The following is a 17012-nucleotide window of genomic DNA, read 5'->3' on the forward strand; positions in this document are numbered from 1 at the left end:
CAATGGTGCAATCTCGGCTCACCGCAACCTCCGCCTCCTGGGTTCAGGCAATTCTCCTGCCTCAGCCTCCTGAGTAGCTGGGATTACAGGCACACGCCACCATGCCCAGCTAATTTTTTGTATTTTTAGTAGAGACGGGGTTTCGCCATGTTGACCAGGATGGTCTTGATCTCTTGACCTCGTGATCCACCCGCCTCAGCCTCCCAAAGTGCTGGGATTACAGGCTTGAGCCACCGCGCCTGGCCCACATTATGCTTTTTCTACATTAAAACAAAGAAAGCAACCACTTCACACCATCCTCCACTCTGCTGCCAGTCATCTTTCTTTGTTTACAAGAAAAAAATTCTTCTATGAATGTATTCATTATAAAAAATTTGAAAATTATATTATACAAAAGTATAAAAAAGAGAATTTAAAATTAACTGACATCCTGCCCACTCAGAAACTATGAATATTAACATTTTAGTGTATTTTCTCCAATATTTTTTCATACAAAAGAGTGCCACCTAAGGCCAGGTGCAGTGGCTGACACCTGTAGTCCCAGCACTTTGGGAGGCCAAAGTGGGAGGATGGCTTGAGGCCAGGAGTTCAAGACCAGCCTGGGCAACACAGGGAGACCACCCTTTCTACAAAAAGTAAAAAATTAGCCAGGTGTGGTGGCACACATCTATAATCCCAGCTGTTTAGGAGGCTGAAGCAGGAGGATTATTTGAGCCCAGAAATTTGAAGCTGCAGTGAGCCATGATTGTGCCACTGTACCCCAGCTTGCGCAACAGAGCAAGACTGTCTCTATCAAAAAAAAAGTACCATCTATTTTAATATATTTTATTTGTTAATTTAAAAGATAATACATACTTATGGAAAATAATTCAAGTATATACTATTTGCAAGTATTACTTTGCATTATTATTATTATACATACATATATATATATATATATATATTTTTTTTTTTTTTTTTTTTTTTTTTTTTTTTTTTTGAGATACGGTCTCACTGTGTCACCCAGGTTGGAGTGCAGTGGCGCTATCTCGGCTCACTGCAGTCTTGACTTCCCGGGCTCAAGTGATTCTCCTGCTTCATCCTCCCGAGTAGCTGGGACTAAAGGCATGTGCCATCATGCCCAGCTAATTTTTGTATTTTTTGTAGAGATGGGGTTTCACCATGTTGTCCAGGCTGGTCTCAAACCAGGATCAAGTGATCTGCCTTTGTTGGCCTCCCAAAGTGCTAGGATTATAGGTGAGAGCCACCATACCCAGCTGCATTATTTTCTTAATCCCTAGCATAAAATACAAGTAATATGAAACCTAAAGGTTTACACTGAAAAGTAAGTCTTGCTTCCATCTCTGATTCCTAATCTAGTTCCCCTCCCCAGAAACATACATGTTATCAATTCATATATCCTTCGGAGATAGCCTTTGCATATATAAGCAAAGAGATCTATTTATAATTTTTATTTATGTATAAATAACACACCATGAATTCTAGCCTATACCTTCTATGCATATTGTAATAGCTGACATCATATGCACAGAAGATATAGACTAGAATATATGGTATGTAACCATTTAGCAAAAGCACTTAAATTTTAAAAGTACAATCATGCGCTGCATAACAATGTTTCAGTCAGTGATGGACCACATGTACAACTGTGGTCCCATAAGATTATAATGAAGCTGAAAAATTCCTATTGCCTAGTGACATAGTAGCCATGGTAACGTTGTAGCACAACAATTGCTTACTTGTTTGTATTGATGCTGGTGTAAACAAACCTATTACACTGCCAGTTGTATCAAAGTATAACACATATGATTATGTGTAACACATAATATTTGATATTGATAATATGACTATGTTACTGGTTTCTGCATTTACTTACTATACTTTTTATTGTTATTTTAGAGTGTATTTTTTCTACTTAATTTTTTTTTAAATTAACAGTAAAACAGCCTCAGGCAGGTCCTTCACAAGGTATTTCAGAGGAAGATATTGCCGTAAGAGATGACAGCTCCATGCCTATTATTGCCCCTTAGGACCTTCCAGTGGGACAAGATGTGGAAATGGAAGGCAGTGATATTGATGCTCCTTGATCCTGTGTAGCCCTAGGCTCATGTGTGTATTTGTGTCTTTCTTTTCAATAAAAAAATTGTAAACATAAATTTAAAAAACAAGGAAGAAAATAAAGAAAAGGCCAGGCTCAGTGGCTTACGCCTGAGCGTAATCCCAACACTTTGGGAGGCCACGGCGGGAGGATCACTCCAGCCAAGGAATTCAAGGATGCAGTGAACCATGATTGCACCACTGCATTTCAACCCAGCTGACATGGTGAGCCTTCATCTTAAAAAAGGCCATACAATGTATTTGTGCTTTAAGCTAAGTGTTATTTTTATAAAAGAGTCTATGGCTGGGCATGGTGGCTCAGCCCTGTAATCCTAGACTTTGGGAAGCCAAGGCAGGTGGATCACTTGAGGTCAGGAGTTCAAGACCAGCCTGGCCAACATAGTGAAACCCCATCTCTACTAAAAATACAAAAATTAGCCAGGCATGGTGGCGCGCGCATGTAATCCCTGTTACTCAGGAGGCTGATGCACAAGAATTATTTGAACCCAGGAGGCAGAGGTTGCAGTGAGCAGAGATCGTGCCACTACACTCCAGCCTGGGTGACAGAGTAAGGCTCAATCTCAAAAAAAAAAAAAAAAATTAATTAATTTTAAAAAAAAGCCTAAAAGGTTTTTAATTTTTTTTAAGTTTATAAAGTTTAAAAGTTATAGTAAGCCAAAGTTAATTTATTATTGAAGAAAAATATTTTTAAATAAATTTAGTGTAGCCTAAGTGTACAATGTTTATAAAGCCTCTTGTAGTGCACGGTAATGTCCTAGGCTTTCACATTCACTCATCACTAACTTACTGACTCCCCCAGAGCAACTTACAGCCCTGCAAGCTCCATTCATGGTAAGTGTCCTACAGAGGTGTACCATTTTTCATCTCTTATCCCATACTATGGCTGGGTGTGGTGGCTCACACCTATAATCCCAGCACTTTGGGAGGTTGAGGCAGGTGGATCACTTGAGGTCAGGAGTTCGAGACCAGCCTGGCCAACATGATGAAACTCCACCTCTACTAAAAATACAAAAAATTGGCCAGGTGTGGTAGCAGGTGCCTGCAATCCCAGCTACTTGTGAGGCTGAGGTTGCGGTGAGTAGAGACTGCACCACTGAACTCCAGCTTGGGTGATAGATCCAGACTCAATCTCAAAAACAAAAAACATATTTTTACTGTACCTTTTCTATGTTTAGATGTGTTCAGATACACAAATACTTGCCACTGTGTTACAATTGCCTGCTACATTCAATATAGTAACACGCAGCACAGGTTTGTAGCCTAGGAGCAATAGGCTATCTACTCCATATAGATTATGTGTATAGAAAGCTATGTCAAATACCATATAGGTTGTGTAAGTATACTCTATGATGTTCATACAACTATGAAATTGCCTAACGACAGATTCTCAGAACATAGCTTTGTAATTGGCAATGCATGACTACTAAATTCCAAAAGCACTACAAAAGTATGAGATTTTGAGGCCAGGCACAATAGCCAAGGCCTGTAATCCCAGCACTTTGGGAGTCTGAGGCAGACAGATCATTTGAGGTCAGGAGTTTGAGACCAGCCTGGTCAACATGGTGAAACCCCATCTCTACTAAAAATACAAAAATTAGCTGCGCATGGTGGCACACGCTATAATGCCAGCTACTCAGGAGGCTGAAGCACAAGAATTGCTTGAACCTGGAAGGCAGAGGCTGCAGTGTCAAGATCATGCTACTGTATTCCAGCCTGGGTGACAGAGCAAGACACTGTCTCAGCCGGGCATGGTGGCTCATGCCTGTAATCCCAGCACTTTGGGAGGCCGAGGCAGGTGGATCACAAGGTCAGGAGTTCGAGACCAGCCTGGCCAAAATGTTGAAACCCCGTCTCTACTAAAAATATAAAAATTAGCTGGGTACGGTGGCACACACCTGTAACCCCAGCTACTCAGGAGGCTGAGGCAGGAGAATCACTTGAACCTGGGAGGCGGAGGTTGCAGTGAGCCAATATCGCGCCATTGCACTCCAGCCTGGGTGACAGAGTAAGACTCTGTCTCAAAAGAAAAAAAAAAGACACTGTCTCAAAATAAGAAGAAAAAAAAGAAGTATGAGACTTTAAAAACTCTTAAAAAATATCATTTCAGTTGACTACATTATATTCCATCCTATATACATGTGTCATAAGATCAATTCTTTTTTTTTTTTTTGAGAAGGAGTCTTGCTCTGTCCCCCAGACTACAATGCAATGGTGAAATCTTGGCTCACTGCAACCTCCGCCTCCAGAGGTCAAGAGATTCTCCTGCCTCAGCCTCCCAAGTAGCTGGAACTACAGGTGCCCACTACCATGTCCAGCTAATTTTTGTATTTTTAGTAGAGATGGGGTTTTTCCATGTTGGCCCAGCCAGATCAATTCTTTAATGTTTTCATTCTCTTTAAGAAGTTCTTTTTACGTTGTTTTTCTACTCTTAATTGTTATAAATTAAACTGCAGTGAACATTTCTTTACATAAATTTTTCATTTTCCTAATTATTTCCTTGAGAGAGATTTCTTGAAGTGGAATTGCTGGTCAAAGAGTCACTTTACTAAAACATAGATTTGATCTTTACCACAATTCCATATCCTTTATCATATTTTATCCTCTAAATAAACCTGGGAAATAAAGTTGGAAAGACAGGGATTATTATTTCCATTTGATCAAGAAGGAAATGGAAGGTGAGAAATTAAAACAATTTGCCCAAATCTCACAGCTAACAGCTGAGACTAGACTTAGTACCCTGCAGTGTTATGAAAAAGTTTAAAATCCATGCTCTACCCCTCAGATGAATTCTTAGATATAGTCATATTGCCTATCTAAGCCACAACACTTTTATCTTAAAATAGAGAAAATATCACCTACTTCACAGAGCTTGGTACAAATAGAATGAGTAGTATATATATATGTAAACAATTTGGCACAGTTTCTTGACCCATGGAGGTACTGAATATATATTATTTCACTGGCCCCTTTAATTCACTCCTGCAGGCAAATCTTGTTTAACTGCCCTTTCCCTGATCATGGTTCCATTACATGGGTCTGTTTTACAATTAACTGTTTGCTTTCCCTTCTGGATTCAAGGGGGCTTTTTCCATCCTTATATCTCGTCAACACTAGACCTATAGCAGGGTGTTATGTCTTTCAAGAAACGCATATAGAGCATTTTTCATGTGCCAGATTATCAGTGTAAATGTCAGATTATTGGTCCTCATTTTTCTGATGTAGCCCAGCTTCACACTCTTAAACTGCCAGAACTAGAAGGGACTTTGGAGTAGCAGCTTTATTGTAACAAAAAGCCTGGCTACTGGGCCCACCTTTCCCAGTAACTCAATTTGTAAACTTGGCCAAGTTACTTAAATTCTATGCCTCAGTGTCCTCATCTAACAATAATACCTACTTTAAGGTGCTGTTAATTTTAAATAAGAGAATGTATATGTTTCATACACTGTGCTGAGAAAAATACATGTATCCTTGTGTAGAATCAGCAAGAAATTTGCCTGCCTTTATTAGCTATGACTCCCACAGATATGAGACTGGGGAGTGATGACAAGAGTTAAAAATTGTTTCATAACTTCAAGGGTTTTTTTCAAGTAAGGGAAAAAAAGAAAAAATTGTTTCAGTCCCTGATCTACCTCCGTTTATCTTATAGGTTTGAAAAAAAAAAAAAAAATTGAGGCTCTGCAAAGAGAATTGATTTGTCCAAACTCAGCAAGTCAGATTAAGGGTAATGAATGGAACTTCTGTTACCTAATGGCTTCCAGGTTTGACTGGGATTAAGGAAAATGAAAATCATAACAATTTTAGGGTGAATAAAGAAGCATCCTGGCTGGGCATGGTGGCTCACACCTATAATACCAGTACTTTGGGAGGCCAAAGTGGGAAGATCACTTGAGGCCAGGAGTTCAAGACCAGTCTGGGAAACATAGTGAGACCCCATTTCTACAAAAAAAAATTTTTTTTTTAATTAGCCAAATGTGGTAGTGTACACCTGTAGTCCTCGGTACTCTGGAGGCTGAGACAAGAAAATCACTTGAGTCCAGAGGTTCGAGGTTACAGGGAGCTACGAATACACCACTGTACCCTAGCCTACATGACAGAATGAGACCCTGTCTCTAAAAATTTAAATTAAAAAAAGAAGCATCCCCAACATCCTGAGTGTCTTGCTGCCATATTGTACTTGCCATACCATACTATCAACTTCTGCTTATCCACACACAGCATGGCTTTCCCAGTAGGTGGTGTGAGAACCAGAAGAGGCAGAGAGCTGAGTTCAGTTGGAAGTCTCATTCAATTGGAAGGCTCATTCAGATGGAAGCCTCCAAGGGGATCATGTTAGGAGGGTGTGGCCAGGAGCTACTCAGACATCTGGAAGACAGGCAGAAAGCATCTCAGCAGGCAGCTGCTTGAGACAGATCTAAGCAGACAGGTCACTTGCACAGTGGCGCGTGCAGAATCGCATTTGTAAGATAAGCATCAATCAAATCTTTCCTCTATTTTGTGACAGTCATATAAAATTATAGAGCTGTCTCCATGGCAAGCAATACAGATGAAGGCCCAGGGACCATCTGGGAAGTCATCCCTGTCCCAGGCTGGGGGAAAGAAAGAAATGGCTGCTCAAAGTGTGGCTGTGAAAAACAAATAACCCTTTCAGTCTGATAGGCAGCAAAAGTAAGCACTTAAGGAAGAAGCCAACTTCAGCCAGGAAACATGGGGGAGGAGGAGGAGAGAGCCCTAAAATCCAGAGAGAAGAGATCAGCTCAATAAATGGAGTGACGAAATAAATGAAAGAACTTCCCTTTTTCCCTTGTATTGGAAAGAACACGAGACTGAGTCCAAGAGACCTGGCATTTGAAAGACAAGCCCTGGCTCTTTCAGTGGTTCTGTAAACTTACGCAAATCACACTCTGAACCTCAGTTTCCTCATCTGTAGGAGTTCATAAAACAGCTTCCTGGCAAAACTGTTGCAAGAATTAAAACCAGTGTATGGGAAGGTGCTTTATAAACCCCTTATTTTTTGTTTTGTTTTTTTTTTTGGTCTCGGTGCTTACTGGTTTCTTCTAGCAAGTCATCCTGAGTAGTGGAACTAGTTTGGGGTTCCAAATCAAACAAACTAGATTCAGTTACCAGCTCTATCATTTATTACCTATGAGACCTTGGCAAGAAATTTTACATGATTAAGAAAGTTTCCTCATTCATAAAACAAGCATTGTTGGGAAAATTATAGGTAATGTGGGCAATACATCTAGAATAGTACAGGAATTTATTGGTATAGGCAAGGGATTGGTTCCAGGACTCCCACATATACAGAAATCCACGTCTACTCAAGAACCACAGTTGGCCCAGTGGAACCCACCTAGACTAAAAGTTGGCCCTCTGAATATACAGACTTCACCTCCCTTCGCTACTGTATTTTCTTTTCTTTTTCTTCTTTTTTAAGAGATGGATGTCACTCTGTCTCCCAAGATGGAGTACAGTGGCCTGATCATAACTCATTGTAGATTCAAATTCCTGGGCTCAAGCAATTATTCTACCTCAGCCTCCCAAGTAGCTGGGATTACAGGTTTGAGCCACTGTGCTTGACCCAGCAAGGTATTTTTTTCTTAATTTTTTTTTTTTTTTTTTTTTTTAGAGATGGGGGTCTTGCTATGTTGCCCAGGCTGGAGTGCAGTGGCTATTCACAGGCGCAATCCCACTACTGATCAGCACTGGAATTTTGACCTGCTCCATTTCTGATCTGGGCTGGTTCACCCCTCCTTAGGCAACCTGGTGGTCCGCCGCTCCTGGGAGGTCACCATATTGATGCCGAACTTAGTGTGGACACCAGATCAGCATAGCACACTACAGCCCAGAATTCAGTGGGCTCAAGTGATCCTCCCACCTCAGCCTCCCAAATAGCTGGGACTACAGGCATGTGCCAACATGCCCGGCCACCATGGTATTTTTTAATCAGTGTTTGGTTGAAAAAAAAATGGGAAGATCAAGTTCACAAACGTTCTGCAGGAAGAAAAAAATAAAATAAGGAAAAAATTGGGATATAAGTGGACCTGCACAGTTCAAACCCATGCTGTTCAAAGGTCAACTGTATATGCAATAGAGCAGGGGCTCAATAAATGTAATTCTCTGTCTTCCTACTTGGAGCATTTCAGCAAGGATGAGGAGAAAGTTGGGCAAATGTGGACCTCACCTTCCTACCTAAAGCCATACTCTACTTTTCTAATTCAATCTGTCTTAAGACCATTCCCCACTGCTGACCCATCACCACCTTCACTGTTTTCCCAGGTCTCTTAGAGCTACAGAAACAGTATCATAATGGCTACCATTTATTGAGCACCTACTAAATGTCAAGCATTCTACATGGTGCTTTCAATGCATTCCATCTTTCACACAACAGATGCTTGATATTCATTTCCTTACTCCTCCAGATTTGAATGAGATAGCCGTGGGTGTGTCCACTGACAGAACGGGGGCACACTTGCAGAATAACATCAATGGGCTCTCTCTTTGTACAGTGTTTTACAGTTTACAAAGTTCTTTTCACCCACATTATCCTATCTGATTCTCACAACAACTCTTGGGAGTGGATGAAGAAATTGAGGCAGGAACACCACCATAGCTCAATTATTCATTAAATCAACATTCACCAAGCACCTACTATGCACCAGACCCTGTGCTATACTTTGGGGAGATGGAGAGAAACCCTAAGGACTTCAAGCTTAGAGGGGAAACCCATTTAAAGATTTTCTATATGTTACTGATGCCTCCCTTCATGTCATAATCTTTAAGAAACTGAAGGTTTATTTCTTGGGCTGGAGATGCTTTTAGATTTTTGCCTTTTCCCATACGGTTTCCTCTGATAGGAACACACTTTCCTCCACTACTAGCTAAATCCTTCATGACCAGGAAGCCTTCCCAGACCCACCCACCTCTCCCACAATGCCTCTTCTCTGGCTCCCACAGCATCAGGGTTTTCCGCTTCTATAGATAGGGCCTTTTATGGCTTCCATTGTCTTCCTCTGTTTATAGGAACAGAACAGGTGGGCACCCACCTGTGCCCCCGCCCACACACACACACACCCTCTCCTTTTACTGTCTCCCATCCCTTTCCCTCTGGATTCCAGGAAGCTGAGGGAAGAGGGCCCATTTTTCTCCCACCCCCTCCACGTCTCTCTCAGCTTCCAGAGGCTGCTGCCCTGCCCTCCCCAAAGTTCCTTCCATGCTTGGACTCCAGAACAGAGTTGGCCTGTGGATGAGTTTTTCTGTCCAAAATTCTTTTCTTCTCTGTGATCCCGGGTGCCAATGTAACAAGGTCCAGTGCCTGTGTCCCCTTGTCAGACTCCTAAGTGGCCAAGACACCGCTAGTGCCTGGGCTCCATTCAAGCCTCCATTATCTTTCCACCCTTACATCACAACCCACACCTGGCCTCTTCCCTAGCCTGACCCAGTGCCCCTCCACCCTGAACTCTTCAAGTTCTCTCACGATTCCTCCACTTGCAGTCACCAGACCCTACTCTAGTCCAGTCTCCTCCCCAGTCCTGACCAGAAAATAGGCCCCTGTGTCCATTTCCAAGGCCACTGTCCTCTTTCTCCACCGGCTCACCGCCCCCTTCCTCTGCAGCCGGGTAGACCCAGCCTGGCCTCTCACTCTTTTATTCTCCCAAGCCCCACCCTTCGCCCTCCATTTACGGTTACCCCGTCGTCGGACCCCTGGGCTCCAGCTCCGACCCCAGCTATCTATACCCACATCCCCCGTAAATGACCCTCTACCGACCAGACACTCCCCTGCTGCCCTTACCCATCCTCATTTTCCATACCCACATCCCCCACCCCGGACCCTCTCCCGACCAGACACTCCCCAGCTGCCCAGCGCCCCTTCTATTCGGCACCTCAGTTCCCACCAGCTCCAAACGACCCCCGCAGAGCCAGTCCCCTCCCCTCAGCTCCTCACCTCCACGCCTCCCCAACACCCCACCACTCCCCCCCCTGCTCTAGCTCCCCTCAATCCTCTCCCTTCATCGCCCCCTTTGCTGCCCCTCGGCTGCTCGGTACCCCCTTTCTGCACAGCCCCTCTACGCCCTCTTCGCAGCTCCCACGCCTCCGTTTCCCCCCGCGATCCCTCACTGCCCTCCAGTGGCTCCTCATCTTTCCCCTCAGCCCCAGCGCGGTCTTTCTCGCTCCCCTCCCGCCCTTGGAGCTTCTCCGGCTGCCCCCACGGTCCGGGAGACCCCCCTCGGCTCTCCCTCCCGAGGCGAGCCTCCACCTCAGCCGCCGCGGAGCCCCTCCCTCGCGCCTCCCCCGGCTCCCCTCCGCTGCCCCTCGCTCCTTCTCAGCGCCCGCTCTCGGTGCCCGGTGCCCAGCGCCCAGCGCCGATAATCGGTCCCTTTCCCTCCGCGGGCTGGCTGCCGGGGCCGCGCCCCTTACCGCGGACTCCGAGTGCGGGACGACGGGTTCGCCCTCGGACGGTCGGCGGGACGGCAGGATCTGGCGGCCGGGAGGGCGCGGGGGGGACCTGGGGACCTGGGCAGGGCGCCGCGGGGGGCTGCGGGCAGGTCGGGTCCAGTCAGCGCAGTGGCGCCTGAGGGCTGAGGCTGGGGCTCCAGAGCTGCTCGGCTCCGGCCGCATCCAGGCCCCGCCTAGGGGCGGAGTCTGCGTTGGCCCCGCCCCGGCCTCAACTCCTAGCAGGTGTAAGGAATCCGAGGTGACTCAGGACCCCCAGATCCCTCATAGCTAGCTGATTATACTGATTTATCTTAATTGTCATGCCTCGTTCCATTGACTGAACTTACTAGGGTGATCAGAGAGCTTTGATGATAATGTAGCTGATGATGGGTAGCAGTTTTGCCATTTCCACACTGCTTTCTGGTCCGTTCTATCATTCTACCTTCACAAAAGCCCAGGGAGGGAGGCTGACTACAAGCGGAAACGAAGCCAGAAACCTGGACGCTGTCTTCTACCGTATCTGTGCTTCCTTCACACCCCACATCCCACCACCTTAACATATCCCTGCCCTTCCGTGTCTCCATTGCCCTTATTCTAACTCCAGCATCATCACTTCTTGCTTGTACTAATACAACAGCTTCCTAATTCCTGCCTTCAATCTCTAATTCATCCTATAAAACCAGGAGGTGGGTTAGCATGGCTATTTCCACCCTTGCACAAAAATTCTTTCTCCTGGGCTCTCCAGTCATACCACCCACCACCCCTCCTCATTACTGACACCCAGTTGCTACTTACACATTAAAGATTACAGCCCCTGGCTCATGGTCATTCTCACTAGCCTCTGTCCTGCCATCCTCCTGGTGCTTCGATAGCTATGGGATTTCCTGGGCCCATTCATTCTGAGTGAGATACCAAAACCATTTTTATACAAACCCAAGCAACTCTTTCAAATGTCATCATGGCTCCGTGCAGTGGCTCATGCCTATAATCCCAGCACTTTGGGAGGCCGAGGCAGGCGAGGCAGGTGGATCACTAGATCAGGAGTTCATGACCAGGCTGACCAACATAGTGAAACCCTGTCTCTACTGAAAATACAAAAGAAAATAGCTGGGTGTGGTGGCATGTGCCTGTAATCCCAGCTACTCGGGAGGCTGAGGCAGGAGAATCACTTGAACCCAGGAGGTGGAGGTGGCAGTGAGCCAAGATCACGCCACTGCACTCCAGGCTGGGTGACAGAGTGAGACTCTGCCTCAAAATAAATAAATAAATAAAAATAAAAAATAAATAAAATGTCATCATGTTATCATCAACCTTGTTTTAAAAAACTCTCAGCTGGGTGCAGTGGCTCACACCTGTAATCCCAGCACTTTGGGAGGCCAAGGCAGGCAGATCGCTTGAGGTCAGGAGTTCGAGACCAACCTGGCCAACATGGTGAAACCCTGTCTCTACTAAAAATACAAAAGTTAGCCAGGCATGGTAGCGCATGCCTGTAGTCTCAGCTACTCAGGAGGCTGAGGCAGAATTGCTTGAACCCGGGAGGCAGAGGTTGCAGTGAGCTGAGATCACTGCACTCCAGCAGTGCACTCCAGCCTGGCCAACAGAGCAAGACTGTGTCTCAAAAAAAAGCAAACAAACAAAAACTCTCAACCATTTCCCATTACCAGGAGGCTATCAACAGGAGTGGGAAAATGTTCTTGCGTGGCCCTAGGAAGTCCCAGTTCTACCAGAGAAGGCAGATACAGGAGGCAGTTAACACCCACCCTCAAATCCTGACATGGACTTCCAGTCTTCCTGAGGTCACAGGCGCCAGCTGACAGCTTGATCTAGAATCATTATCTTTCCCCACAATTCTCCCCTATCTCAAATCTTAGAGGTCTGAGTCAAATACCAAAACCATTTTTCCCCTAAGTTCCATTATGACCCGGTCTACAGTGTGCATCTCCAGCCTAGGAACCACCCAAACTGACAGCCCCTCTGCTTACGTGGCCTCTGCCTCATACACTTACTCTTCTGAGCTTCTTGCCTAGCCCTTTCGCTCACTTTCCCACTTCCCACCATACTGTCAGGCCTTTCCTCTGTGCCTTCTAGAATCCTGTTCTTTTGTCAACAAACTCTCCTATATCCCCCGCTTCTTCAGAGTACTCAGGTGACTTCTTTGCCTGAGGCTCATCCAGGTACTGCCTCCTTTGAAGCCCTCTTATTCCTCCACTCCCTGTATACTATAAAACCAGGATGTGGGGTTGGCATGGCCATTTTGACCCTTGTACAAAAATTCTTTCTCCTGTGCTCTTCAGCCATACCATCCTCCACCCCTCCTCATCACTGACCCCCAATTGCTCCTTATGCATTAAAGATTGAGCCCCTGCTCATGGTCATCCTCACTAGACCCTGTCCTGCCATCCTCCTAGTGACTTCAGTAGCTATGGGATTTCCTGGTCCCTCAGTCCTTGGCCTCCACATCACCTTGGCCACCAGCTCCCATGATCACTCTTGAGCTCTTAATCACCCACTGCTGGTACCTCTGTAACAGCAAAATCAAACATGCTGAGAATGAGAAGGAAGGAGAGAAAATGGCGTCCATGGATTACAGAACCTATAGCCAAGCTGCAGCGCAGCAGGGCTACAGTGCTTACACCGCCCAGCCCACTCAAGGATGTGCACAGACCACCCAGGCATATGGGCAACAAAGCTATGGAATCTATGGACAGCCCACTGATGTTAGCTATCCCCGGGCTCAGACCGCTGCAACTTACGGGCAGACCGCCTATGCAACTTCTTATGGACAGCCTCCCACTGGTTATACTACTCCAACTGCCCCCCAGGCATACAGCCAGCCTGTCCAGGGGTATGGCACTGGTGCTTATGATACCACCACTGCCACAGTCACCACCACCCAGGCCTCCTACACAGCTCAGTCTGCATATGGCACTCAGCCTGCTTATCCAGCCTATGGGCAGCAGCCAACAGCCACTGCACCTACAAGACTGCAGGATGGTAACAAGCCCACTGAGACTAGTCAACCTCAATCTAGCACAGGAGGTTACAACCAGCCCAGCCTAGGATATGGACAGAGTAACTACAGTTATCCCCAGGTACCTGGGAGCTACCCTATGTAGCCAGTCACCGCACCTCCATCCTACCCTCCTACCAGCTATTCCTCTACACAGCCGACTAGTTATGATCAAAGCAGTTACTCTCAGCAGAACACCTATGGGCAACCGAGCAGCTATGGACAGCAGAGTAGCTATGGTCAACAAAGCAGCTATGGGCAGCAGCCTCCCACTAGTTACCAACCCCAAACTGGATCCTACAGCCAGGGTCCAGGTCAATACAGCCAACAGAGCAGCAGCTATGGGCAGCAGAGTTCATTCCGACAGGACCACCCCAGTAGCATGGGTGTTTATGGGCAGGAGTCTGGAGGATTTTCCGGACCAGGAGAGAACCGGAGCATGAGTGGCCTGATAACCGGGACAGAGGAAGAGGGGGATTTGATCGTGGAGGCATAAGCAGAGGTGGGTGGGGAGGAGGACACGGTGGAATGGGCAGCACTGGAGAGTGAGGTGGCTTCAATAAGCCTGGCAGACCCATGGACGAAGGACCAGATCTAGGCCCACCTGTAGATCCAGATGAAGATTCTGACAACAGTGCAATTTATGTACAAGGATTAAATGATAATGTGACTCTAGATTATCTGGCAGACTTCTTTAAGCAGTGTGGGGTTGTTAAGATGAACAAGAGAACTGGGCAACCCATGATCCACATCTACCTGGACAAGGAAACAGGAAAGCCCAAAGGCAATGCCACAGTGTCCTATGAAGACCCACCTACTGCCAAGGCTGCCGTGGAGTGGTTTGACAGTAAAGACTTTCAAGGGTGCAAACTTAAAGTCTCTCTTGCTCGGAAGAAGCCTCCAATTAACAGTATGCAGGGTGATATGCCACCCTGTGAGGGCAGAGGGATGCCACCACCACTCCTTGGAGGTCCAGGAGGCCCAGGAGGTCCTGGGAGACCCATGGTTCGCATGGGAGACCGTGGAGGAGATAGAGGAGGCTTCCCTCCCAGAGGACCTCAGGGTTCCCAAGGGAACCCCTCCGGAGGAGGAAACATCCAGCACTGAGCTGGAGACTGACAGTGTCCCAATCCAGGTTGTGGAAACCAGAACTTCGCCTGGAGAACAGAGTGTAACCACTGAAAGGCCCCAAAGCCTGAAGGCTTCCTCCCACCACCCTTCCTGCCCCTGGGTGGTGATCGTGGCAGAGGTGGCCCTGGTGGCATTCGGGGAGGAAGAGGTGGCCTCATGGATTGCGGTGGTCCCGGTGGAATGTTCAGAGGTGGCCGTGGTGGAGACAGAGGTGGCTTCCGTGGTGGCCGGGGCATGGACCAAGGTGGCTTTGGTGGAGGAAGATGAGGTGGCCCTGAGGGGCCCCCTGGACCTTTGATGGAACAGATGGGAGGAAGAAGAGGAGGACATGGAGGACCTGGAAAAATGGATAAAGGCGAGCACCGTCAGGAGCACAGAGATCGGCCCTATTAGATGCAGAGACCCTGCAGAGCTGCACTGACTACCACATTTATTTTTTAAACCAGAAAATGTTTTAAATTTATAATTCCATATTTATAATGTTGGCCACAACATTATGATTATTCCTTGTCTGTACTTTAGTATTTTTCACCATTTGTGAAGAAACATTAAAACGAGTTAAATGGAAAAGAAAAAAACAAACATGCTCCCTTTCTCCCACAAGGCCCTAGTTTCCTCATTTCAAAATAGATGAGATGATAATGATTATTCTTTCTTCCCAGGAATAATGAGATAGCGTATAGAGCCACCCTTTTAAAGTTGTGAGACAATATAAGAACAGATGGTATTGCTTTTATGTAGCCTCAGTTCTTCTGGTTGCTTTCTCCTTCTCCCTCCCCTGAAAGGCAGTGTAGTAAATTAGAAAGGGCACACACGGGCTAGGGGCCAGGCACACCTGATCTGCAGTCCTTGCTTGCTGTGTGGTCTTATGCCAATTACCTCATTTCTCTCGCACGCACATCCCTTCCTCGTTTGTAGAAAGAGCAATAATGAGAGCTCCTTCTCAGAGTTGTTGGGAAGATCAAATGAGAACACAAGCTACTGGAGAGCACTTGATAGAGTTCTAGGCACAGGGTAAGCATTCAATAAATAGGAAACACTGTGGTTCTTGTAACAGAAAAAAAAATGCTATTTTTACCCACAACTGCCTTCTAGGAATGACAGATCCCAATGTACAGAAGGTCCTTTTGTCCTGCTTGGGACCTCAGTTGATAAGTGTGAGTATGTAAGTTTGGGAAAAGAAGAAAAATCAAATTACTGTTTATGTTTTAAAAAGGGGTGGAGTAGGCGGGTGTGATGGCTCACACTGGCAATCCCAGCACTTTGGGATCACCTGAGGCCAAGAGTTCGCGATCAGCCCGGCCAACATCACCTGAGGGCAAGAGTTCGAGAAATCTGTCTCCACTAAAAATACAAAAATTAGCCAGGTGTGGTGGCAGGCACCTGTACTCCCACCTACTCAGGAGGCTGAGACAGGAGAATCACTTGAACCTGGGAGGCAGAGGTTGCAGTGAGCTGCGATTGTGCCACTGCACTCCAGCCTGGGCAACAGAGTGAGACTCCATCTCAAGAAAATAAGGGATGGGGGGTTGGAGGGGAGGAGAATTTGGAATTCACTTGACAAAATGGGAGAGCAAGTTAATAGACAGAGATGGGAGGAGAAAAGGAAAAACATGAGTAAGAAAATCAATATAAGGATAGATGCTACAAAGGTAAAGAGTAAGAAGAAACTCTCCCATGGTAGGTTGGCAAAAGAGTGTTTCAGCAGTGGAATGCCTAAACGATCCCATTTTAGTGATTTGTTACACACAGGACGTGGCCATCCTATGTGACTCTCAAGACTTCAGGAAAGGTTATTACACCTAGGAATCCTTTTTAAGAGAGGAGAATTGTGAGAGTGCATGAACAGGGAGTTGAGCAATGTGCTTTGTTAGGTCTCAATTGAAAAAGGAGACTGGAAGCAGTGGTAACTGTGACAGCACAAGCCCTTGTGGAACTTGCAAAAACTTGTGTAGGACTTTGCACTTACATGAGTTGGGAAATGTGAATATTGAGGTTCAAGCCCATTGCATTTGGATCTTAAAGAGGCAGGGAGGTGGCCAGACATGGCGGCTTACACCTGTAATCCCAGCACTTTAGGAGGCCAAGGTGGGTGGATCATCTGAGGTCAGGAGTTTGAGACCAGCCTGGCCAACACGGTGAAACGCTGTCTCTACTAAAAATACAAAAAAAATTAGCCAGTGTGGTGGCGGGCACCTGTAATTCCAGCTACTTGGGAGGCTGAGACAGAAGAATCACTTGAACCTGAGAGGTGGAGGTTGCAGTGAGCCAAGATCACACCACTGTACTCCAGCCTGGGTGACAGAGCCAGACTCAGTAA

The 17012-nt window shown here is 46.2% G+C and overlaps 1 protein-coding gene and 1 pseudogene across 2 annotated transcripts in view; one reads left to right on the plus strand and one right to left on the minus strand.

Annotated features, from left to right (window-relative positions):
• Positions 1–10754, minus strand: part of RAB3B (RAB3B, member RAS oncogene family) — an 82320-nt gene extending 71566 nt beyond the window's left edge. Inside the window, exon 1 of the mRNA XM_037745810.1 lies at positions 10534–10754. Within this exon, the coding sequence (XP_037601738.1) occupies positions 10534–10734 (201 nt within the window). The 5' untranslated portion in view covers positions 10735–10754. The remainder of the gene's footprint in view (positions 1–10533) is intronic.
• Positions 10755–13103: 2349 nt separating this feature from the next.
• On the plus strand, positions 13104–15262 carry LOC108318045 (annotated as a pseudogene). Its single transcript, XR_001831002.2, has one exon. The product of XR_001831002.2 is annotated as an RNA-binding protein EWS-like (transcript).
• Positions 15263–17012: the final 1750 nt, after the last annotated feature.

This window comes from Cebus imitator, unplaced genomic scaffold (assembly GCF_001604975.1).
Source record: "Cebus imitator isolate Cc_AM_T3 unplaced genomic scaffold, Cebus_imitator-1.0 Scaffold214, whole genome shotgun sequence".
Taxonomy (NCBI): Eukaryota; Metazoa; Chordata; class Mammalia; order Primates; family Cebidae; genus Cebus; species Cebus imitator.